General features: G+C 32.4%; 2 protein-coding genes across 4 annotated transcripts; one reads left to right on the plus strand and one right to left on the minus strand.

Annotated features, from left to right (window-relative positions):
* Positions 1-5,856: 5,856 nt before the first annotated feature.
* LOC107886623 (formin-like protein 4) lies at positions 5,857-8,706 on the plus strand. Its single transcript, XM_016810645.2, has 2 exons — positions 5,857-7,127; positions 7,241-8,706. Exons 1-2 carry the CDS (start codon positions 6,058-6,060, stop codon positions 8,544-8,546), a joined length of 2,376 nt encoding a protein of 791 aa, XP_016666134.2. The 5' UTR covers positions 5,857-6,057; the 3' UTR covers positions 8,547-8,706.
* A 1,971-nt stretch (positions 8,707-10,677) lies between these two features.
* LOC107886626 (protein WVD2-like 7) lies at positions 10,678-15,772 on the minus strand. Of its 3 annotated transcripts, none has more exons than XM_016810646.2 (9): positions 15,285-15,772; positions 14,964-15,123; positions 14,121-14,738; positions 13,586-14,002; positions 13,416-13,480; positions 12,660-12,756; positions 12,467-12,538; positions 12,146-12,256; positions 10,678-11,211 (listed from the first exon to the last, which is right to left on the minus strand). In XM_016810646.2, exons 2-9 carry the CDS (start codon positions 15,006-15,008, stop codon positions 11,164-11,166), a joined length of 1,473 nt encoding a protein of 490 aa, XP_016666135.1. In that variant the 5' UTR covers positions 15,009-15,123; positions 15,285-15,772; the 3' UTR covers positions 10,678-11,163. The 3 variants fall into 3 exon arrangements, with proteins under 3 accessions (XP_016666135.1, XP_016666136.1, XP_016666137.1); XM_016810647.2 differs by having other exon boundaries at positions 15,445-15,771; XM_016810648.2 differs by having other exon boundaries at positions 14,121-14,813; positions 14,964-15,758.
* Positions 15,773-26,895: the final 11,123 nt, after the last annotated feature.

Here is a 26,895-nt window from a genome sequence, read left to right on the forward strand (position 1 = left end):
AAACATATGAACATCAAAATATAAGTTGTTTTCATTGAAAATGTTTTGCAAAAATTGAAAGGTTGAAAATAAGGGATTTAAACTTAAAAAAGTTAACTTTAGTTTAAACTCATATAAACACAAAAAAAAAATTAACAATTTTTAAATATCAAATTTGTTACCTTAATTCAAATTCATATGAATGTGAAAATTTATTTTATTTTATTTCTCATGTTTCTATTATATAAAAATAGATGTCAAACATATTTTTCATGTTTTCATTATTGAAAAAAAAAGTTATTTCTATTTATCAAACACATTTTTCAATTTTTAAAGAATATAAAATTAGAATTGTTTTTTAAATGAAAATAAAAAATATTTTCATAAATTAAATGGAACCTTAATAAACAATACTTAGATTAAAATGAAATTATGTATTAAAAAATAAAAATGTACTTTTATTAAATAAAATAAACATAAAAAGCATTATACATTTTAACTTTTACTTATTATAAAAACTTTCTAGTTATTTAAAAATAATTTTTTGAAAAATATTTTTGTTAAAGTGTAGTTAACTAATTGAGGTGAAAAGTTTAAAAAAAATTGACTAAAAAATATCAATTGTGACATTTTAATCGAGATATTAGGAGTATTATAAATATTTAGACCAGATGCAATTAGAATTGTTCATAACCGAGGTTGGGTCATTCTATGGTACTGATATAATCTATACTTGTCCAAGTCCGGTTTAACTCAGAATATGAGTCTTAAATTTTGTCCAAATCTATCCATATTTGTAAATTTTAAACCCATTCATATTTTAAACACAATAATCTAGATAATTTTTTTTATATGACCAACGCCATCCTTCATGTCTGTTTTACAGTTCAAAAATATTAATCCTTTCAGGGTTCATGGTTGTTCCTCCCAACAAAATTTTCTATAGGGTTCAAACGTAAATTTTCTTCCTATCCTTGGAAGTACAATATACCTTAACACTGCACTCAACACTTGTTGGTAAATATAAATAATTTACCATAATTTTTAATGTGTATATTATAATACTATAGATTATTATAGAATAATTTTTCTATGATATAAATTACATAATATATAATATAAAATAGCTAACAAAAAAAAAGGAAGTGGTTAAACTTTTGTGTTCGCACCTTAAGCTTCAATGTTCGAGTCTTGTTGTCAACATCTCTTTCTTTCTATTGTAATTTAAGCTTGGATTGTAAAATTGCTTATCAATAAAATGATGGTTTAAATATGTTAAAGGTTTTTGCACTCTTTCAAAATTTAAAATTTAGTCCATATACTTTTTTGGCATTAGGATAGTTGATTTGGCTATTATAAGAAAAGGTAAAGTAACTCTTTTTGTACTTTCAAAAAAACATTTAAAAAATATAAAAATTTAAAAATTCTTTAAAATTAAAAATAAATTTAAATTTAAATAATTTAAAAATATATGAAAAATTTAAAAAAGTGTTCTACTTAGACCATCCATAGTTCGTGCCAAGTTTGAGTCTAAATTTTTTTTCAAGTCCAGCCCCACCCAAAATGTCCATTTTTCTCGTTCAAAATTAATAAAATCCTTTTTCGTAGTTCAAAATTAATAAAATATAAAATTATATTTTTTATATTAATATTTTTAAATTTAATTTAATTTTAAAAATATTTTTTATTATTTAAATTAAATTCAGGTCAGCATAACCAGTTAAAGACATAAAAGATATTGTCCAAGCCCAACCCCAAGTTATATCGGGCCGAGCGAGTTACTCGACCCATGGACAGCCTATGAATTTACTACATAAATGGTAATATGATCTCTTCAAAGGTTGAACTATTTGTTTGGTCCATGTTAAATTAGATTAATTATATATTAAAAATAAATTTATAATAATTTAATTATAAAATATATAAAATATTAGTATAAAATAAGTTTTAAATAATGATACAAACTCTCAATCGATTTAAATTATTTAAAAATTATTTCCTCCATAAGATAAATAATTATTTTTTAATTATTTTATATATTATTTAAATTAAATAATGATACAAACTATAACTCAATTTGAATTAAATTTAAATATACCACGAAAAGTTTTTGATCAAAATACACTGTGAAAATTTTAAGACTAAAGTTACTTGGTTTTTTTTTATTATTTGAGGGACAACTAAATTTACTTTGTACTTTGTCAAAATGGGGTCATTATATATATATATATATAATGTATTTTGAACAAATATATATTAAATATAATCTTAATCGATTGGTAGTTTGTATTATTATTTAGAAATTATTTTATACTAATATTTTACATGCTTTATATTTAAATTTGCACTGAAATGTTTTTGACATATAATTAATTTAATTGCAAATAAATAAGTGTTCAAATTTGATTTAATATGGACTGAACAAATAGCACAAAGTTTGGAGAGATATTATTACCATTCATGGAGTAAATTAATAGACCTATCCATGAACCAGGTAGCCCAATAGGTCCTATAGGCCTAGTGCAACTTGACTCGAGCTTGAACATTATTTTTTTATGTCATGAGCTTGGTCGGAGTAACCTAACCTATTTTGAGCCTAGCTTGTTTTCAATTTAAAAAAATAAAAGTGTTTTTAAAATTGCATTTAATTATAACATATATATAATATTAATAAAAAATATTTTTTAATATTTTATTAAATTTTGAAGAATGAAATGGGTCTTTTAGGTGCGTCATAGCAAGCCAAAAATAGACTAGACTTAAAAAGTTTTTTGGACTCAACTTAATCTTGTGTATGGATAGGTCAAAGTAAATAACAAAATTTTTTGAATTTTTAGAAAATTTTATATTTTTCATATATTTTAAAATTATTTAAAAGTATTTTTTAAAATTTTAAATATTTTTTAAATTTTCAAAAAAACTATATTTATATTTTAAATTTTTATAATTATTTTTGTACTTTTAAAAAGTAAGGACCAAATTAATAGCCAAATCAACCATTTTAATGACAAAACTGACATAAGGATCAAAATTTTTAAATAAAAAAATATAGAGAATAAATTTTAAATTTCAGAAAAATTAGCATATTTAAACCTAAAATAATATACTATAACTTTAAAAACCAGCCAGGTTAGGCCTTAACTTCAGCCTTAATTAATTGTTGAGCTCTTTGTGAAGCAAGTCGCCTACATATTACAATTGAACATAGCAGAACAGCGTGGCAAGCCAATAATATTACATGAAGATAGTACTTGACATTTCTCTCCAAAATTAACATATACATTAATATTTACAAAATTCGCTCAATAACTATGCAAATTCATATTTACATTGTAATTACTGAGAATATTTTATTTTAATGTTTGTTTACTTTTCTCTTTCAATTGTGTATTCCACTATATTGCGATTTAAATAATTAATTAACTAAATTAAAATTTTCAGTTATATTACATCAATTTTAATTAAAATATTAATTTATGAGATTATTTGAGATTAAAAATATGATGTGATAAAATTAAAACATGACATATCAATTAATATGGGGATGAATCACTTCATAATATAATTTAAAAATAAAGTAATAAAAATATATTTATCTGTATATATTTCCTATGATAAATTATATAAATGATCATTGAAAAGCACTAAATTATATCAAAAATTAAATATAAGGATAAAATCTCAAACTTGAGTGCAGTATAGGGATTAAAACTAAAGTTTGACCATTGTTATATAAATTTTTATTTTAAAAAAGTAAAAGGGATTAAAATTGAAATAGGACCATATCATATAATGTAAAAAGAGAGAGAAAGCAACATGTTTAAACTGAAGTTTGACCATTATTATATAAACTAAGTAAAGTAAAGGGATCATAATTGGAATTCAACCATTATAATATAGTGAAGAAAAAGCAGGACACATATATAATTTATAGATAAAGATAAATTTCAAATCGAAGGCTAAAATTGAAATTAAACTATATAGTTAAAATGAAAAGAAAAGGAGCATGGTGTCCACTTGTCATTAGGAGGTTCCTTTTATATATATTCATCAATTCAGCAGAAAGCCACCCAGCATTCCAGGACTAGAAGTACCATGATGGATGAATCAGTGTGAGAAAAATAACTACCATTTCTGGTTTTTCTCGATTTATAAGTACATTTTTACAAAATTCAGTTTTTGTTTAAGGACAAGTCAACATTGAATCCACAATCTGAGTATTCAAATTTTGGCATAAAAAGAAGAAAGAAAAAAAAGAGATGAGATGACTTCTTCAGACATTTGCGGCTTCAACCCAGGATAGTCCCATCAGCACTCACAAACCTACCCAATGCAATACAATTAAATTTTGCATTTATATTATATAATATTAATAAATTATTCCATTCTATTACCAAATTTAAATACAAAAGAATAGAAGGAAAAGAGAAATATGTGTAGGTAATGAGAAATGAGTGAGTAAAAAGACCGCGTCTGCAATCTGCCAACCACTACGATGAAGTCAAATGAGATTTACATAATTCGGTGAGCCACTCCCCCATTATCATTTTCTATTCAATAAAATAAATCTGCAATTTGACTTTCCTATTTCTATATTAATAATCCTCTTTTTTACAATGATTACCAGATTGTTAAATCTTGGAATCCTCTTCCTTCACTTGTTTTACTTTCCTATCAATGCCAACAATTAACTCTCTTCTTTTTTTATTTTCACATCTATATTTTACTCCTTCAACTTTCTATTATTTACTCTTTCAATTGTTCTGAAAGGGTAAACAATCACTTTTTTTTTATTAATTATACTTTTTTTAATATAAAATTAAAATTTTAAATTAGGGTAAATAGTCACTCTATTTTCTAATCCAAATGATGACATTTTTAAAACACAACATGTTGTGGATAGTATTTAAAAGAAAAGAAAAAAAATATAGTTTGAAATCTAATATTTAACATTTGAAAAACCCTATTTGAGTATATTTGTAAAGATTTCATCCTTATTTGATCAATTTAAAATGTTTTAGTATTTATTTGATCATTTTGAAAAGTTTGATTCTAATATGAGTAATTCTTAAAACATTTTGACCCAATTTGAGTATATTTAATGAGAGAATATATGCTCGAATCTTGGAGAAAACATTGTTGAGAAAGATAACCATAAACTTTGAACATAAATTGTAAAACTAATATGAATGATAACAAACAAATGTTGAGTTTCTTTTTTTTTAATCCAAACCCAAGCCTAATTTTATAAAATTGAAAACAGAATTAGGGCTAGTTTAGCATAACTTTTGAAAATGTTGTAGAAAAGTGTTTTTGAAAAGTCTAGTTTAAGATTTAAAAAGTGTTACTAAAAAATAAAATGTCCATTTTATACATGGTATTATAAATTAATCAATATGCATTTAAATAATATTCAAATTAATTAATATTATGATATTTAGTATGAATATAAAAAATAATTTATTACAAGTTGTTGTTAATATTTTAATATATGAAATATAAATTTTAAATATTTTAAGTAATTAATATTAATTATGTATAAAATTTAATTAGAATATATCAATTATATTTTAAATACTTAAATATAACCATTAAAAAAATTTAATTCTTTCATTTGGCCAAAATTAGTTTTGAAAAATAAAAAAATTAGAGTAAAAAGTTAATTGTTTACCGTAACTTTTCTTTCAAATATGTTATTCTAATAAAATTTGGATTAGAGTATTATGAATAAAAAATAATAATTTCTTTCTATTTAAAGATCCTATACAACTTAAACGTGACTACGGAGAAAAAAAGAGTAAAATTTAGAATTAGTTGAATAACAAATAATTTGTAATTAAAAAAGGGAAATTGAAAAAAAAATATATAAGTGTGGGCGGCCAGTGAGGGACCGAATGGAAACCGAGTAACTACTCTTTTGAAAGTGTCAACGCCTAGTTTACCAAATCCAAAAAAAGCACCCCCCACCAAGGCAAAAACTAAAGAAAAACCATTGGAATAATATTATTTCATTTCATTTCTCCAAATTAACCACATCGAAACATTTATTCTCTTCTCATCCACTATCCCAACTCTTTCATGGCTGTCATGTTTCAGACATTGATTTCTCTCAACCTGTTGCTTGTGTTTTTCATCTCTGTCTTACCTTTCTCTTCTTCCCAATCTTCTCCTCAAAATATTGAAGTTTTCTTCCCTACTCAAACTCCACCGCCTACCCCTCAACCCATCTCACCGCCACCTCCACTAAGACCACCAGAGTCACCACCGCCACTGCCACCACCATCATCATCTTCATCTTCAGGGGATGACGACAATAGTACTATTGCAAAGGCAGTGGCTGCGACAGCCGGAAGCACTATTGTTATTGCCGCAGTATTCTTCTTTTGCATCAGAAGATATGTTCTTGCTCAGCGCAAAAGCGAGAGAGTTGGGGATAGTTCCCAAGGAGGTCAGCCGAGGGTTCCACCAGATGAGTTCGCTAGAGTTAATGGCAACATAAAGGGTTTAATTGTAGATGAAAACGGTTTGGATGTTCTTTATTGGAGACAGCTTCAGAACGGAGATAACAAAATTGAGTTCCGCCAAGAGGTTCTGCATGTTCCAAAGGATGAAGAAGAAGGTGGTGGTGGAATGGTTAGAAAAGGAAGTCGAAGCAAGAAGGTAGAGCCTGCCAATGAAATTCCTTTGCTTCGTGGGAAATCTTCGACATCCCACGTTCCACCTCCTGATGATGATGATTCAAGTGAAAATATGGGTCCTTTAACTCCTCCACCTTCTCATGGGATTGTGTTAAAAGCTGTCGAGAAAAGGGAAGCTCCGGTTCAATCAAAATTTGTGCCTCCACCACCTCCATTACCGATTCAAAGCAATAAAAGTCCAGTGACACCACAGCCTCCACCTCCACCGCCTCCACCTAATAGAACTCCAGCGCCACCACCGCCACCTTCTAATAGAGTGGGTGGTTCAACTACGTCCTCGAAACCTCCGCCAGCAGCCAGAGATAAGTCCAGTATGAGTAAACCAGGGGAGTCTTCTGGAGATGGTGAGAATAATCAGGTGAAATTGAAGCCATTGCACTGGGATAAGGTGAACAAGAAAAATGCTGATCATTCCATGGTGTGGGACAAAATCAATGGCGGGTCTTTTAAGTAAGTTTTCAGTTTCACTATTTCTCGAACACTTAAGCCAACTTTGTTAAGCAATGTTTTTTTTTTTTTTTTAAATACTGATTATGTCTCTCTTTTTTCAATTGATTCTTCAGGTTTGATGATGATCTTATGGAAGCTTTATTTGGATATGTAGCAACAAATAGGAAATCCCCTACTGGTGATAGTAGCTCAAAGAACACAAAGAGTGTTAACAATGGCTCACCATCACAAATCATGGTTCTGGACGCTCGAAAATCACAGAACATAGCAATTGTGCTCAAATCTCTAGCTCTCTCTCGTAGAGAACTCCTTGATGCCCTCAATGAAGGCCAAGGTCTTGAAGCAGATACTCTTGAAAAGCTCATGAGAATTGCCCCCACTGAAGAAGAACAGTCCCAAATCCTTGATTTTGATGGTGATCCAACAAGACTTGCTGATGCTGATTCCTTTTTGTTTCACATTTTAAAAGCTCTTCCCTCAGCCTTCACGCGCCTGAATGCCATGCAGTTTAGATCAAACTATGACTTGGAAATTCTCCACATGAAGGAGTCTTTACAAGCTCTAGAATTAGGGTGCAAGGAGCTTCATTCTCAACGACTGTTTTTGAAACTCCTCGAAGCAATACTGAAGGCCGGCAATCGCATGAATGCCGGAACTGCCAGAGGCAATGCTCAAGCCTTTAACCTTACGTCACTGCTTAAGCTCTCAGACGTTAAAAGCACCGACGGAAAGACTACTCTACTTCACTTTGTGGTGGAAGAAGTAGTCCGGTCTGAGGGAAAGAAATGCTTTATCAGCAGAAGTCATAGCCTGAGCCGCAGCAGCAGCCGAAGCAGCAGTAGCATCTCTGGCAATTCGACATCAAAAGAGGATAGAGAGAAGGAATATGTAACGGTGGGATTACCAGTGGTAGGAGGCCTCAGTGCTGAGTTCACCAACGTGAAGAAAGCAGCCGCCATAGATTTCAAAATATTTTCAGGCACTTGCTCGGCTCTTGCTGCTCGTGTAGCAGAAATCAAGCAGCTTGTATTGCACTGTATGGCTGATGGAAAAGGGGGATTCGTGCAAGAAATGAAAGGGTTTATCAATGATGCCGAAGAGGAACTGAAGGTTATAAGAGAAGAGCAAAAAAGAGTGATGGATGTTGTAAAAAGAACAACAGAGTATTATCAAGCAGGGGCTTCTAAGGATCCTTTCCAAGTATTCGTAATAGTTAAGGACTTCCTAGCCATGGTCGACCAAGTCTGCGTCGAAATAGCTAGGAACCAACAAAGGAGGAAGTCATCAACTGCAAATTATGGATCACAATCACCAAATTCACAAGAATCAAGAACCAAGATGAGGTTCCCGGTTTTGCCAGCAAATTTCATGGCAGACAAGTCCAGGAGCAATTCTGTCAACTCGGACGCAGATTCATGAACATGAACAGATATTCATCAGAAAGGCAATGTACATAGACATCATACGAAAGACGTAGATTTGGAACAAGTATAGAAAATTTGTTTTTTTGAATTCTTCCATTTGTTTTGTACTAACTTTTGATCAAGTGGTAAATAATATTGGACTCCGATTTTTCTGATTCGAGCTTGTTCCATTGAGTGAGCACTGGAAAAGATCATGCATTGCTGAAAGTGATATTAGATTATGCAATCTGTCAGTGAAATGGTTTATGATAGGTTTAAGCAATGGATTATAGATAAATCTAATATATGCACATTAAGACTCAGTGCAGCAGAACACTGATTTTGATAGGAAAATTCTACCATTAACCAAAGTTTCACAAAAAATTAGTGCCAACATTCACAGTTTCTTCTTCGTGACTACCAAGAAAAAGGAAAAGAAAAAATGTTACATCATCTTTTGAATGGGTATATGTTGATGATTTTAATGGAAAATGAAAATACTAATAACAATGACCGAGTATTCCATTGCACATCGCTTATAAGTATAGGTTTGAGACTCTGTCGCATTGTGTCTTGCAAGTAGACACGCAATAACAGCCATCACACCTTTTGCTTGTAATTTGGGCAGTTTTACCCCCTCATAAAAGAACAAGCAATTAGAAAGGGTAGCTATTGTCCTGTATGACAAGTTGTCATTCTCAAATAAGAAGAATGTGTCTTCCTTAAATGAAAGCACCAGGAATCTGAACGAAGGCTATTATTTTGTTAGTACAAAGGAGTCCCCAGCTTGGGATAGGGGAAAGAGTTGTAAATGATTGGATTCAAACCTCTAAACATGTTGAACATCACCTCTTAAGAATGATTGCATGAACCAATTAAGCTGAACACCAGTTTCGAATCTAGGTCATTATGCCTACCTAAAATACATACATACATACATATTATAACTTGCCCTTGCGGTCTTCTCAAACAGGACACCTTAACCGTCATAACCCAAAGCTTCAAGCAATATGCCATATTTATTAAATCCAAACCAAACTACCTAATTATAATAACGAAATGAATCCAATGAAAAGTACAAAAATTTAGGCAAGAAAATGAGAAGTTGGAACTAACAATGACTTACTATGCAATTTCTAAAGAATTATTTAATCGATCCAAGTGCCAAACTTTGATGTTCGGTAATGAAAATAGACAGCGATGGTGCCAACCCACCACTTTAATTTTTCACTTAATCATTTCATTTTCATCATTCCTTTGGGAGTTTGGTGCGTGTCAAAAATATTATATGACATCATCTCATCATGACCAATCTCTATATCTCATGTCTATATTTCAGTGGAAGAATATCAAAGGAATACATTGCCATTTGTGTCACTTATTAGTTCCCGGATTGGTTGCTAAATGCTAAATCTCCCATCAATTATCAAAAGATAGCGAGTTCTCGTTTTTTTTCGTTCTTTCTTTCTTCTTTCCACATCGTGAAAGAAGGGTGGTTGTGTGTGTCACAACCTTGGTACTGTCATGATAGCTACAAGGTAACATTAACTTTGATCTAAAAATGACAGGCGTTGGATTGCCAACGGCCTAAAGCTAGACGATGGCGGTCAGAAGTAGGCAGGGAATACTCAAAGAAACAAAAATGGCTGGTATTTGGTGATGGTACACCATTGACTCGGTGTTGCGTTGCCCTTAAGATGCTGCAGTTGCCACTGTCCATAACAGACACTATAGGAAAGTCAACTCCTTAGAATATGAACACTTGAACAAAATTAGCGTTTCTGTCATGCCTGAAAACTCAAGTTGATGATATGGTTTTGTGTTTGACCTGGCAGTCTCTCCTGCCATGGTCTATATTTTAATACTATGACCATGATTTCAGTACTTCTCTACGGGAGTCGAGCAGGATCTGATTTCAGTAAGGCTTTCAAATTATATGTACCTTGCTCATAAAAAAGAATCCATGAATTCATCTTCAGATTGTTCAACTGGCTGTTTCGGATGATTGCATGTTCCTGGGTCGTTTATGGAAGTTGGAACCTGAAACAAGCTCGAGTTAATCTCAGCTGTTAAAGAAGACTGTAAGTTTTATTGGCGGAGCTTTTCGTGAAACAAAATCATAGAAATCGATCTCAACCCCTGAGAAGTACAGTTTAAAGGCTGGGAACTTGAAATTGATTCAAACTCAATTGTCGAGCAGGATTCGGTACATAAACACGCATTCCGTGGTGTTCTTTTTATCCACATTTATACATACTACAACATGCTTTTCTACTACTATATGACAACGGAAGTAATAGTTCACTGAACCCGGAAAAGCCTCAAACTGTTATACATCTCCTACACGAACGTAGCAACTTGATGACAAGATTGACGTATTCAGATAAATGGCATATGACTCATCAAGGACAGATGCTATATGGGGTAACTGATAAAGCCAGTAATATCATGGCATGTGTCCTCAATGAAAAACATGCCTTCAGAATTCAGATAGACCTTTTCTTTTTACCCAGCAATGTAGTTAGCCTCCAAAGCTGGTGTACTTCTTATGCTTCCGTCTTTTCCTACTGTTTTTCATTTTTAAAAAATTCTTAATATTTCCTCCTACTAGTTGTAGATGAAGCCCAATTCATTTACCCGAGGAAGCCAGGTTGCCAATGGATGTCACTCTTGGGACCTATCTGTGAAATTACAGATAAGAAACAGTAATGTTAAGATTGAGGGACCCTTAGTTATAACAAATTTTGCACGATGATTTGATGGATTAAATTACTCAAGGATATATCACATAAAATGACTGCAATACTTTAAAAGAAAGTTCCAGTACAACTTACAATGATTTAAAATTGATATGATGAGGTTAAGACTTAAGAGCAAGAGCTAATCTATCGTGTTCATTTTATCCTACAATACACATGATGGTGCACACCACCAGACCGACATCAAGCCTAAACAGCAGAGCAATAAAACAACAAGCATCACTACTTCTACCAGAACTGACTATGACTTGTCACCAGTAGTTCCTCAACTTGAAAGTAAAGTATACTATTGAAATCACAGTTTGTTATTTGGATCAGGCCTGCACTTTACTTAAACTGCAGTGCTTAATGTGGAAAGGCTTTTAATTCTTTTACGGGTTGTCTAGAGAGAGAACATTAAAAAGGCTCCATAATCATGCTATTGAATCTACTTTGTAGGTGCTAAAGCACATTAAACAGGCCATTCGTTTGAGGCTGGCTGGTTTGCACCATATAGCTGCTGATTTTCTCAAAAGGAGCTTATGTAATAATTGATGTTTGAATGACTCATTTTAGCTTAAAGTTATCGTCTACTTTGATGGCAGTACACTTGTAGCAGTTCAACTGCTTTTCTTCATATGACAAAACTGCTAAAATCCAAAAAGAAATAAATAATTGAAGAGCAAATTTGTGAAAATTTTGGCATTGACAAAATAATTGTTGACCAAAGAGAAAGGAAAATTTATGGTGCTCAATACATATGCCTAAGCAGGTGATGGAAAAAGTATGCTTTAAGATGATTGGCATTGAAAGTTTCATTTTTTATCACAATCAAAATACATGAAGTCCGAAACAAGGAAACAACAGAAGGAAATACCTTATCGAGAGGACTTTTTGATGTTCTCTGTCCATGATAAAAAGCAGGCAATGGTGTAGCTTTAAAATTAAGGCTCTGCCTTAACTTTTTTATCTCTGCGTCTTTGTTAGCCTGTATCAATCACATAGTGTTCAGCAATGCCCATTGTCTGAATTAGGCAATCATATGCCAAAATTTTCTTTTTCTTACAATCCAACAACCAAACAGCCACTTTAATATCTCTATCTTATGTCATGTTTGATTCATTACAATACTTCATGAGCATGTGCAGCTGTATCAAGTGGATGGAAAGACATTGTCAACAAAGAAAATTAATGGTACCTTTGATTTTGTCTGGAGATTTTTCCTTTCAGCTTCCCTTCCATTGGATTTTCCTTCCAGTTTCTTGGAGAGCTGAAATAAAGGATATGAGATGCTTAGATTATAAGTAAAGACGAACAATGTACATCAATGGCAAAACAAATTGAGCACGTGTTACGAAAGGGCAGAGCAAGGAGGACTCTTCATTGTGTACCTCCTTTCTTCTCTCAGGTCTTTCATCACTTTTCAAGCCAGAATAAGATGGAGCAGCCTTAGCATTCTTTTTCTCCATACTACTAACTTTAGAAGACCTGCATTAATGCAAAAAAGAAGAATTTTCAAGATAATGGATGCTTTAGCCAAGGGCATAACTTCTGCTTATAATTATTTGAAGTAATATCTTAAGGATTATTTGGAGCTCCTCTGAAAGAAACTGAGAAACTGATGGTATGAATTTAAGGCCATGAAGAAGCTAATTGTGCTTGAAGTAAATGAGTTTTCTAACAGGAATGTTCCTTTGAAGTGGTCTGGTCTGATTGGTTAAATATCAGTGACCCAACAATTAAAAACTTTTTGATGTTCAATCCCCACTTCCTTTTTTTCCTTGAACCCCACAACTCCTTTTTCCTTTCTGCCTTTTTTACTTTCAGCCTTATAAAAGAAAGAAAAAAGGATTGACAGAAATGACAAAAAGCTTGATAATGATATGATAATGTGTACTTCAGCTGGAGAAAAGAAAAGGAAACAGAAATAGAAGAAAACGAACGAGTGAACCCATTAAACATAACTATAAGTATCATTTCAGAAGTTAAAAAATGAAAATGACAATTAAATAGTACGTTAGCCAACTCTTATATATATATAACAATTAATTGTACCATTTTTATGGCTAACATTATGCAAATCCACCAATGCAGGCATGTAGGCATTTGTCATCTCAAATCTTTCAACTTAGAACTTAGAAGCTTACCCTCCGTTCTCCTTTTGCGGAGTCGTCAAAGTGGAAAGCCTTGATTCTCTCCACTTTGTAGGCACCTGCAAGAAAAATTGAATCAAAAGATCCATGAATGTGAATTATGTAGTAATAGAGATGTCAGGTAGACCTTAAGAATTAAAAATTCAAGGATAATAACATAGTACCGGTTTTGCTGCTGGAGATTGTTCCTGACTGGAAGGTTTCAATTGATTGTAATTACTCTGAAATGTTTTAAATGCTCGCTTGACGATGTCCTTATCTCCCATTTTCTCCATAATTAAAGATTTCCTTGTTGCAGTAAGGGGAGATGGGCCAGAACTCGAGGGACCTAAACTAATGGACATGTGCAAGGATCTAGGAGCCAATTTCTTGCTTTGCTCCACTGATGGATTCTTGGTCTTGGGTGAAGAATAAGATAATGTAGTTCCAGTTTTTGAACGTGTTCTCGAAGCAGATGACATGGTAGGTGTTAGTGTTTGCTTTGATGTTCTAGATGTAGAAACTTGTGGTGTTTTAGTCACAGGGGAGGCAGGTTTCTTCTTTATCCTCGAATCATTCCTCTCCATATTCACCGCCGTGATCTAGACAATCAAAATGAAAGAAACAAGTATCACATGTCAGCAGCAAATTCACTTGAGTCGAGCTTTTAGAACACACAAATCAGTTCAAAAAACATGATAATGATGATGATGAACTAACCTGATGAGATTTTGCAGATTGACCCAATTTTAAGTTTTTATCTTTGATCTTTGGAGTGTTTTCTATGACATTCTCTGATCTCTGTGATAAATCCTTCACATCTTGAGACCCCTTTGAAAGAGTTTCCATTTCTTCTTCTGGAGCAGTTTCTTCTGGTTTGTTTAACCTAGGACTTTCCACTATGCTACCCATTACTTCCTTTTTCTCTTCACTTTGTACTGTGCTATCTATTTTCTGTTTCAATTCCTCAACCCATGAATTTTGACATGGTGTTGCAATTTGAGGCTCCTCCTCATTCACCAAGTTAGTTTCTTGCTTATACCCTTCATCAGAGCATTGATGAACCAGATCTCCAGCATTGTGATAGTGGGATGAGGTTTCCATAGACTTGTCTTGAGCCAGTAGCTCAGCTTTTCTAGCAGCAATCTTCTTGTAATGTTCTTCAAAGAAAGCCTTTTTCTGAGCAACTGATCCAGGAGTTGCACACTTCTCAACCTCTTCCAAGTACTTGTTTGGGGAGAAAGTTGACCATTTCTCCCATGAAAGTGAATCATTCTCAAATCTACCAAACGAGACTGACACTTCAAGCTCTGGATTTGAAGAACCCATTCCCTTGATCTATTTACATCACATTTAAAACCAACAAAAATTGTAATCATATTCTCAAGCTACAAACAGAATGACAACTCATATCTACACCCAGAAACAAAAAAGAAAGGGGGGTTGAAATTCAATCAATAATCAACAACAAATAGAATTAAATTCAAGAAACAATAATAGAAGGTATATTAAAAAAAGCAAAGGGACCAACTTAATACCAGATCAAAAGGACAAAATGTGTACCTTAACTTCTTCACTTGAAGCCTCAACTGTTATGGATTCACCCATCAAATTCTCAAAGAAAAACCAAGAAGCAAACTTGAATTCACCACAAAGCTAACACATCAAGAGTGGCAGCTGGCATGGGCAGACCCTCATTTGTTCATTTCCATTGGATCACACACTGAAAGGACCCAAAGAAGAAGAAATCCAAGATAAAGACAAAAGAAGCCTCGAATAAAATGAATATGAGAAAGTATGAAGAAAAGAATAATGGAAGGCATGTGCTCTTGTCTGTATAATTTAAGCTTTCATTCACACTCCTCCTACTATTATCAGATTCACCTTTTCAATGGAAAACTTTGTCTGTTTCTTGTACTTGTGGAAAGTCCCAAATTTAAAAAAAGAAAACTCAAATCATGAAACCAAAAAAAAAAACAAAACCCAAAGAAACAAATGGGTAATAAAAAAAACTAATCCATTTCCATTCTCAAAGATCATTTACCTTTGCAACTTTTTAATAGCATATTAACATGATATGATTACTACAGTTTTTAAGTACTAACATGAGATATGACAGTTTGGCTAAAAGGTTAGCTGGGATAATAATTATGGCTTAAACAGAAATGTTGGGCACATTGAGTAAAAAGAAAGGCGGAGAGAAATAACAACAAAATCTGGCCAAAATTTTAACGACAGTTCTGCAAACAATGAAAAGGAGAAATCAGTCAAAATCTGATGAGATGAGAGGAGGGATGGAAAATGAAAAACACAAGAGACGGGTTAAAGAAAAAGGGTCCACATTGGAAAGTAGTGAAGTAAAGACTAATAAAGAGATAAGGGAGAAGGAAACCAACAACTTGCTTTTGCTGAATTAAATATCGCAACTCACAAGTCTGCCTTGAATGACAGTTGTGGTTGTGGTGGTGGATTGTGGACCCTTAGATTCTTCAGTTTTCTTCAACTATGACGATGTATTGCCATTGCTCCTCTGCCACATTATTCATAAATTGACAGATTTTTTTTTTTCATAAAAATAAGATACTTAAATATCTTTATTCCCAAAACACAATATGTCTTTTATCTTTTTTCTTCTTCAAATTACCTAATTTATTCATTGTCCCTTCTCTTAGAACAATACAGACAATGCAGAACAATAATGGTGGTGTTGTTACACTAAGTATTACAAAATCTTTGAGTAATAATGCAAGTGGTGCGTTCAAATTCATAATTTTATAGTTACAAGGACTCTGAACTCCAGCATTTTACTTATCCATTAAGACTGTTCACTACATCCTTAAGGTATTGGAATTGATACCTATGCCGTGCTTGGATGCAATAAATTTAATTAATATTTTTATAATAATATCTTTATAATTTTTAAAAAATTAAATGAAATTTTTATGATTTTAGAGAGGACTAAATTAATTACCACTAATGAAATTGTCTTTTAAGCTGTTAATATTTATAACTTTATAATTATTTCTATTATAAAAAAATTGAGTTGTAATTGATGATTATAGCTTATCTATAATATAATATTTTTGTTATTAAAAAGTTGTTAGTAAATTATTTCTCTAGGCGATACCTAATAGGCATAAATACACTCACACTAAATTACATGCTTATGAAATTTATTCTTTTGCTATTGTTTTTCCAATGTTACGCGAACGGTACATCCCATTTCACAGGTCTTTACTCCTGCTTTTATCTAATTAGTTATTCTAAAACGAAAATATGCATTTAAACCCTACACTAGTAAAGGATCTTTAAATGCATGCTATACTTTTGTTTCATAAAATTAAGCATTGTTTTCCTATGTCAGTATTTAATAATCATATTAGTGTTTGAGATCACCCCAGCATTGTTTTCTTTCTTTTGCTTTTTTTTGCCCAAACTATTCAAACGTGTTATATCCTCATTCGCATTAGGACATGTAGCAACTTAAGTTGACGTTTGAATAGTAAGTCTATCATCCGTAAGTTGGGAGGTTATTTATGGGCTCGCCCTTCTGAGATGACTTACCTATGTAACGAATGGCTTAATCTTCATTGAGAAGATGAAGTTAATAGTCACCAGGTATCATGTGGGTGATGGATAATTAATCACACCATGTTTCTATATCTTTTTTTTTTAATTAAGTGTTATGGTTAGACTCCTATTTTTAGCAAGTTTGTTAGTCAAATAAGTTTGTTTAATCTTTATGGGATTTTTCTGTTTTCATTAATTTGTTTGTGGAGAACCTTATTTCTATGATTTAGTTTCTCTATAAGCCTATATAAAGGCATAGTTGTTGAAGTTAATAACAGTGAATTGATTTTGGTTATCTTCCTCTCTTGTGTTAAGTATTCCTTTAAATTTTGTTATCAGTGCTATCTGAGCTAGGTTTAAAGTGTTTTGTGTTGTGTTCCAAATACGATGTCGAAACATTCGAGCGATTCCAATAGATTTGTTCAACCTGCTATTCCTCGCTTTGATGGTCATTATGATCATTGGAGCATGTTGATGGAGAATTTTTTTAAGGTCAAAAGAATATTGGTCTGTCGTTGAGGATGGAATCCAAGAGCTAGAAGCTGGAACCAGTTTGAAAGATGTACAGAAGATGGAGATTGATGCACATAAGCTGAAATATTTGAAGGCCAAAAATTATTTGTTCCAAGAAATTGATCGTTCAATCCTTGAAACGGTTCTTTGCAAGGATACAACAAAACATATTTGGGACTCAATGAAAAGGAAGTATCAAGGCAATGCAATGGCAAAGCGTGCACTGCTTCAAACGCTATGAGGGGAACTTGAAAATTTGCGCATGAAGCCAGGAAAGACTATTTCAGATTATTTCTCCAAAAAAATGACAATCGTCAATAAGATGCGGACTCATGGAAAGCAGCTTGGAGATGTTGTTGTCATTGAAAAAATTTTACGATCCTTGTTGCTAAAATATAATTTTATTGTCTGTTCAATTAAGGAATCAAAAGACCCTGATGCTTTTTCCATTGATGAGTTAGAGAACTCATTAATAATTCATGAGTCAAATTTTATTTTACAAGAGAGTGAGGAGCAAGCACTGCAGGAACTATCGACTCACAAAGATTCTGGGCATGGTAACAACAAATGAAGGAGAATAAGCACCGATGAGAGGAGAAATGTTTGGGATCATCGCATACCTGATAGGAAGCCAAAAGCTATAGACAAATCCCAGATTGAACGTTTTTGATGTCGCAGGTATGGTCATTACCGTAGTGAATGCTATACCAACCTGAATGGAAGTAGTGACGGAGGTCGAGGTCGAGGCCATTAGAGAGGGAATGGTAGAGATCGTGGCAAAGAAAAGGTAAATTTTGCAGCAGCAACTGATGAAGAGGAAGAGAAAGAAGTTACCCTATTAATGGTGTGTAATTCGAATGAAGAGACTTGAAAGAATTTATGGTATCTTGATATAGGTTGTAGCAATCATATATCTAGAGACCGATCAGCATTCTCTGAGCTCGGTGAGACGTTTCGAACAAGAGTAAAGTTTGGTGACAACTCTCTTGTTTCTGTTCAAGGACAAAAAAAGGTAAAGATCCAAACAAAGTTCTCATCTGTCCAAAGTATTTCTGATGTTTTTTATGTTCCGAATCTAAAGACAAATTTACTTAGCGTAGGTCAACTCCAAGAAAAGGGTTGTGAGGTGATTATCAAGGATGAAGTGTGCAAGACCCAAGACATCAATCTTGGGTTAATTGCTAAAGTCACCATGACGGCCAATAAGCTTTTTCCATTGCATATCCAACATATTAAACATGACAATTCTTGTTTTTCAACACAAGAAACAAGTTTGGCATGGCTTTGGCATTACAGGTTCAGGCACTTGAACTTTGGAGGACTGCAAACACTACAACAAAAAAAGATGGTTGCTAGTCTCCCTACATTCGATATTCCTTCAAGAGTATGTGAAGATTGTGTTGTGGGAAAAATGCCTTGAGATAGTTTTCCAAAAGAAAAAGCCTGGAGAGCCTCAAAACAACTTGAACTGGTTCACTCTAACATTTGTGGACCACTGAATCCAACTTCAAATGGAGGTAAGCGTTATTTTATAACATTCACAGATGATTTCAATCGAAAGAGTTGGGTCTACTTTCTACATGAAAAATATGAAGCCTTTGTAGCTTTTAAGAGCTTTAAAACGCTAAAAGAAAATTAGAATGTTAATTAAAGCTCTTCGCAGTGATCGTGGAGGAGAATATCTTTCTCAAGAATTTGTAAGCTTTTGTGACTTTAATAGGATCCATAGACAACTCACTGCAGCTTATACTCCTCAACAAAATAGAGTGAATGAAAGGAAGAATCAAACAATCTTAAATATTGTTCGAAGTCTCTTACGAAGAAGTAATGTTCCAAAAGCCCTTTGGCAGGAGGCGGTGAGTTGGAGTGTTCATGTTTTAAACAGAAGCCCTACATATGCTGTTCGAAACATGACACTGGAAGAAGCTTGGTCAGGTCGACAACTGGATGTGCATTATTTCAGAGTGTTCGGATGTGTTGCTTATTCTCATGTGCCGGATCAGAAGAGGACAAAACCTGATGACAAGGCTGAGAAGTGTGTTTTTCTTGGCATTAGCAATACGTCTAAAGCCTACAAGTTATATAACCCCACCACCAAAAAAATTATTATCAGTCATGATGTAGTTTTTGATGAGCAGGTGTTCTGGCCGTGGGAAGAAAATAATGACAACCAGGAGTTAAGGCAAATTCCAGCTGATTTTAGTGATGAGATCACAGAACCAGTAATGGAACAACCTGTAGTTAAAACAGATCAACAGAACGGGCGTGGTAAAGGAAACAAAAGAAAGCCGGTGTTAATGAAAAATTATGTGGTTAGTGAGAATCAATCTGAAGATGATGAAGATCCTCAGACACCTTTTGCTTTATTTGCAGATTGTGATCCTGTGAATTTCGACGATGCCTGTAAAGAGTTGAAATGGCAGGAAGCTATGAATGACGAGATTGCTGCAATTGAAAAAAACGACACTTGGAAGTTAATTGATCTTCTAAAAGGGCAAAAGCCAATTTGAGTTATGTAATATCCCCTACCCGTACCCATTTCCGGAATAGGGTACGAGGCATTACCGGAGTTTACTGAACATTTTCAGATAATTCTGAGTCATTTATTACTCATATTTTAGAAATAATCATAACGTCTCTCTATTGGGCCCTCGAAGCCCCAAATATACATTAGAAACCAACCGGAATTAAATCGGGATTATAAAAAAATATTTTGCAAAATCTTAAATTTTATTTTCATCTAAGTACTTACTATTTCAATGCTCCTTATAATTAAACATGTTACCGTTCAATCAATAGTTTGGCACTTGTCTAAGCGTCAAACAACATCATTGTTAGTATACTTGCACACATTTCATCTAAATTCAACATTGATATACTTATTTTCTCTACATATCGCACTTGAGTTTAATAATAGTCTCAACTTACATAATTTCCTTGTATCAACATATCAAAGATAACCATATATGTACATGTCATGAAACATATCATGCTCTTACCGTTTCTTCATAAGCATATATCATTCATTTCATTATATCAATATTTCATGCTCCATCATTTCCATATATTTTATGTACATTTATTCCGGTAATAGTTTATATCAAACTTGACATAAATTATATTCCATGTACTTATACTTATTTCGTTTATTTATCTTCATAATTATTTCATACAACTATTTTGTACATGTATTTCCATATGACCAGTTCTTGTAAACATTTCACACAACCATTTCATATAACCATTCGTCATCTGATAAGTATTACCTGAATATCAATTGTTCAATAGATGTCATACCGTCTCCCATCCACGGTCTTATTTATCTTTGACATGATGCCATAGTGTCTTTCAACTATGGTCTTACTCATTCATTTTCTGTCATGTTGCCATGGTATCTTTCAACCATGGTCTTATTCTTTTCATGTCACGTTGCCATAGTGTCTTTCAACTATGGTCTTACGCATTCATTTTCTGTCACGTTGCCATAGTATCTTTCAACCATGGTCTTACACATTTCATATCACGTTGCCATGGTATCTTTCAACCATGGTCTTACACATTTCATATCAGATAGCACACTCTCGCGAACCTCATCCTTACAGTGAGATTACCAGTCCAAGCTAAATCCCCTGTAATATAAACTCATAGAGTATTGTCGGGATTACCAGTCCAGGCTAAATCCCCTGCAATGACAATTACTCTAATAAGCTTGGATCGGATTACCAGTCCAGGCTAAATTCAGACCCTAATTCGGATTACCCGTCCGGGCTAAATCCATTTTACACGTATTCTTCGGGAGGACTGTATCAGAATAGGATCACCCGTCCGGGCTAGATCCTTTTTACCGTCAATTCCTTTTTAGAGATCCATCGAATTTTTCTTTCATTCAACTGGGCTTTATTTTCAATTTATATCGAGTATTAGCAATATTTCATCAATTATCATGAATTGAACATTCAAATCATATTTTCATCACATAACCACATATTTCAAGTATTTAAAATACAATTCAAGTTACACAAACTTACCTCATTGCTTGTTTGTGTTTATAATTTCATTAATCCGATATCTTTTATTTTCTACGATTAAGTCTCATTTTTGAGTTGTCCGGATCTTTATAAATAAATTTGATCATCATTTTCATTCATTTCATATTCTAATGCATTTAATTAATGCTCTAGGAAAAATTGCCATTTTGCCCCTAAACTTTTAATTAATGACGATTTCATCCTTAGGGTCAGGAAAATAAAATTCTTGAAATTTAATCCTTATTTCTAGATATTATTCTCATACATATTGATAACAATCCATGAATTCTATAAAATATCAGAATTTTCCATAATTTCAACACTTTTCAATTTAATCCCTAAAACATGTTTTCCCCCGATCTTGAACTAAATTAATAATTTCATTCAATTTTGTAATTTAAATAATAAAATAATTCATTTCATGCAATTTGGTCATTTCTGACATTTTTATAAAATTACCCATAAATTTTTACTTTTATTCAATTTAGTCCCTAAGCCTAAAACATGCAAATTAGCCATGCTAGATGAATATTCATACATATTTTTCCTCCTCCTCCTCTCCATTCCACATCCTTAGTGTATATAACACACTTGTAAGTAACATTATCTATAATTTTTATTATTTACTTTTATGAATATTCGAGCTGTCTATCTGTGTCATAGTTACTAAATTATTTATAACTCGAGCTACGGAACTCCAAATTAAGATCTGTTAATTTTCCCTGAAACTAGACTCATATATCTTCTTACCATAAAATTTTCAGAATTTTTAGTTTAGCCATTAGGTACAGTTTATTCTTTAAATTCACCTCTATTCTGCTGTCTGACAGTTTTGACCCTTCTTCACTAAAAATTAATTATCTCACAGTACAGAACTCGGATAATATTTCGGTTGATTTCTCTTTAAAATATACTCATTATGAATTCTAAAATATAACTTTAAGCCTCTAATTATTTTTCTTCAATTTTTAGTGATTTTTAAAATTCAGAACAGGGGAACCTGAATTCATTCTGACATTGTCTCACAAAATTCATTTTATCTCATAGTTTACAATTCAATTGTTTACACCGTTTCTTTTATAAGAAACTAAACTCAATAAGCTTTAATTCCATATTTTATTAATCCTATAATTCGATTTCTAAAATTTTTCGTGATTTTTCAAACTTAGACTACTGCTGCTGTCCAAAATAGTCTTAGTGCAAAATGTTGATTTTCACTTTTAATTTCAATTTAATCCTAACTAAATTCACTTACTTTTCTATCTTAATTCATACTTTATTTCTACTCAATTTTTAACTAAACTCATACTTAACTATTAAATTTCCAGCATATTTTCCTAATTTCAAAATTTCATCAATTTAGTCCCTACAACATAAAACTTATGAATTAATTTACAATTCAATCCTTATTTCATTTCTAACTTGAACTCCTATCAATCTAACCCCTAATTCATATTTTTATTCAACATGAACAATATTTAAAAATCTAATAACTTTCAAAATATTCACTTAATTTCATCAAAACATTGTCCCAAAGCTTCCAAAACATCAAAATTAAGTAAAAAGGGCTAAATTGACTTACCTATTTAACTTTCAAGCCTTGAAATCCAATTTTTCCCTTTTTCCTTCTTTCCCTTTTTTCCTTCCTTCTTTCTTTCCCCTGCTCTCTGTTTGGTTTCATCCTTTCTTTCTTTTTCTATTCTTTTTCTTTTTATTTCTTTTACTTTATATATATATATATATTATAATAACTTAATAATAGCTATAATAAAATATCTATTTAATATCCAATATCTATTTTACATTTGTATACACATATATTATTACATTTTTCTTTCTTTAATCTATTTATTATATAAATATCTTTTACTTAATAATAATATATAATTTAATAATATACTTACAGTGTGTTTGGTTCAGTGTAATAGGTAATCCATTACGCCCCGATTACGCGCCTATTACATTACCGACCTATTCCGGCGTTTGGTTCGCTGTAATAGGTATTACGCGCGTATTACAATACCGACCTAATCCCCAAATTCTCTGTTTTTCTATTCCCTTCCCAAATCGAGGATTACCCATTACGTCCGGCTTCCCTTTCCAAGTCTCTGTTTTACCCTCCCTCCCTACCCGACCCTCTCATTTTTCTGTCCTCATCATTTCTCCTCGTCTGCCTTTACCGATTCTCTCTCTCGATCATTTTTTCCCTTTCATTTGTTGCAGCACGTTTGAAAGCCACTGCTTCATTTTTTCTCTCGGTCTCGGCGTGAGGTATGAATCTTGGTGTTCATTTTTCAGGTCTGGTTCCTTTTCGGTTTCTTGGTGTTAATTCCCTTTTCTTTTTATTTGGTGTTCAAATCCATCACTGCCAAGTGGCTTCTGGGATTCAAAAATCCAACTATTCTGGGTTTATTTTGTGTTTGCTTCATGAACTTGGATTTTAATCGAGAATTTCTCTGTGTATGTTTGTAGTGGAAATATACAATAGAGGGTGTATTTATACATGAATAAATCCCTAATTTTTTTTTCTATTTACAACGTGATAATATTAATGAGCTCATTAAGATAGTCGAAATGCTAGAAGAGCTCATCAAGATAGCATCATTAAGCTGGTTATAGTTGGAGTAATGAACCAGGGATTTTATCTTGCTGGAAAATAAGTATTGAAAGACCTAATAGTATAAACATGGTTACAATTGTGTGCACATGTGGGAATAAGGTTAAATTGAGTGTTTCTTGAGAAGAATGAGTGAACCCAACCCTATAATACATTGTAGCTGTGTGTTTTTTTTCTTCCTTTCTATGTGAAACTGAGTGGGATACTTAGTATTGCAGGTGATAATGAAAGCAGGAATGTGCTGGATGTTTTTTTCTTAGGGAAGGCTGTAGCTGAAGCATTGAATGAGAGAATCGAGTCCACAGTTGGGAATTTTTGAGTGTTGTTGGAAGGTTGCAGGTTGAGCAACAAAAGCAAGTGCAGGATTTCCAGGTAACCAGATTTTGTTCTTGAATCTAATCCTTGATAAATTCATGATTCATGTCATGGCCCTTTCTTTTGGGGGGGAGGGGGTGTTCACTTTTGCTGGGTTTATTTCATAGCTCTTGGAATAGCTTATTTGGTAATGCACAAACGCCACCAGTGGAGAGTTTTATGAATTTGAAATTTGGCTCTAATACACTTCTGTGCTGCTTGACCATTACGTGTGTTTCTGAATCCTAATGTTATGGTGCCCAAAGTGATTGGTTCTATTGCTTACAAACCAAACCTTACTGGAAAAATAACAATAATTTGAAGGTATTTAAATGGGAGGAGTTAAAGGTTTTCTTTTCTTTTCTTGACATATGTTCTTGGGAGCCTTACGAAATTGCAGTCATCATTTGTTTTAAATGCCTTCTTTTGATGCTGGTATTATTTTTGCTTCATTTACAATAGGAAGAGTTAATGTAAGAGACCCCTTTTCTTTCTTTTGAGGAAAATTATGGCGTTCAGGTTTTCAAATATACTGTATCAATGGCATTTCCAGTAACCAACCCTCTCTCTTAACCTCATCATGAACTGCATGGCCATAGTTTCACACCAACTTAAATTCTAGCAAGTTGTATTATCTGAATTCCATTTCTAGTTAGTTATTGGAGGCTCAAGCTAGAATTCAACTTTACATCTACTACAGCATTTTTGAAACTGACCTTTGTCGGTTTACATAGGGATGTACCATTATTTTCTGAGTAAATGCAATAACAAATTGGCCATCAGGATCTTTTCTTCTTTTGTTGGAATTGAAATCGTTCATCTACAAATTTGCTGCATTTTACTACTCCATTTTGATGATTTATTAAAATATGACATCCCCTTTAATTCATGCACACAGGAAGAGGTATTGGAAAGAGCAAAAAGAGCCAAAGAGCAAGCGGCACGCGAGGAATTGGAGGCACAAAGGCTGATTCCAAAGTCTACTTCCCTAAGTACATCTATGGGCAGTGGTGCCACTGCAAACAATGGGGCTGCAGCTAAAGCTTCGCCCTCAACTGCCAATAACGGAGTTTCTACAACCCCATCCTCCTATAATCCCCCCAACCCTGCTGCTGCTAATACAGACCCTGGGCCTGATACTAAAAAGGAATAGTGCCAAGTATCTCTATTTGTATTTCACACTTTTCATCTGATACAGTACCAAATAAATATAATATCCAGGGTGTTTAATCCCCATTATCCTTTTTGTTTGAATCTATTTCTGCTCCCTTTATATTCAACAAAAAAATAACTTTCAGGTTTATACGTTCAGGTTCTTAAAAAGTATGTAAGCATTCATTAAATAACATTTTAACAAGTGACAGCATTGAAAGGAATTACATCGATTAAACAAAATTTCTGATCCTGCATGGATCCAACACCTTCAGTGTCTGCATAAAATTTTCTAGGTATGTCTAGTTCTCATCACTCATCAACTTCAACACCTGACATTGGAACTCCTCCACTAGTTTTGCTCCTTTCCCTTAACATAATCCACACCAAAGTCATAATTATCATCATCATCATCCATAGCTTCATCCCATGAGGTTAATTTATTTTTGGCTTTTTTCCTTCTCTTATTCTCAGCTCTTTTCATCTTTGTGTTCAGCATGCCTTCTACTGCATACAGCTTCTCATTTTGCCTGCTTGTGGCAGATTTTGACTTTGCCTTTTCAGCATCTTCTTCTTCAGAAGCCATCTGCTCATCATTACCACCATTACCAGATGTATCTTCTTGCTTTTCATCACCTTCAATTGATTGCAAGGGTTGGGCATTATCCTGTGGTGCGCAAATATCCAACAGATTTATATAACACCATTAGTTCAAGCTATTCCAACTATTAACATGCAAAACTAAGATTAAACCACAAAAGTGTCCTCAAAGAGCAATTATAAATTATCTTATATGAATTCATATAAGAATATTTTATTATTAAGAATTTTATGAAATTATATATCATTATTAAATTATATTTAATATTAATTATTTTAAATTGTATAAATTCATATAAGAAAATTTATTAGGAAGAATTTTATGAAATTATATATTATTATTAAATTATATGTAATAATAATTATTTTAAATTATACAAATTCATATAAGATAATTTATTAGTTATAATTATTTTAAATTTTATTAAGTCATATATTTTAATTAAAATATATTTAATATTAATTATTTCAAATTATCTTTTATAGTATCATATATTATGATTTGAGTAAATTCATATAAGAATATTAATTATTAAGAATTTTATTAAATTCATGATATTTTAATTATAATATATTTAATAATAATTATGTTAATTTATATTTTATAGTATCATATATTATGATTTGAGTAAAATCATATAAGAATATTGATTATTAAGAA

The sequence above is a fragment of the Gossypium hirsutum genome, chromosome A03 (genome assembly GCF_007990345.1).
Source record: "Gossypium hirsutum isolate 1008001.06 chromosome A03, Gossypium_hirsutum_v2.1, whole genome shotgun sequence".
Lineage (NCBI taxonomy): Eukaryota > Viridiplantae > Streptophyta > Magnoliopsida > Malvales > Malvaceae > Gossypium > Gossypium hirsutum.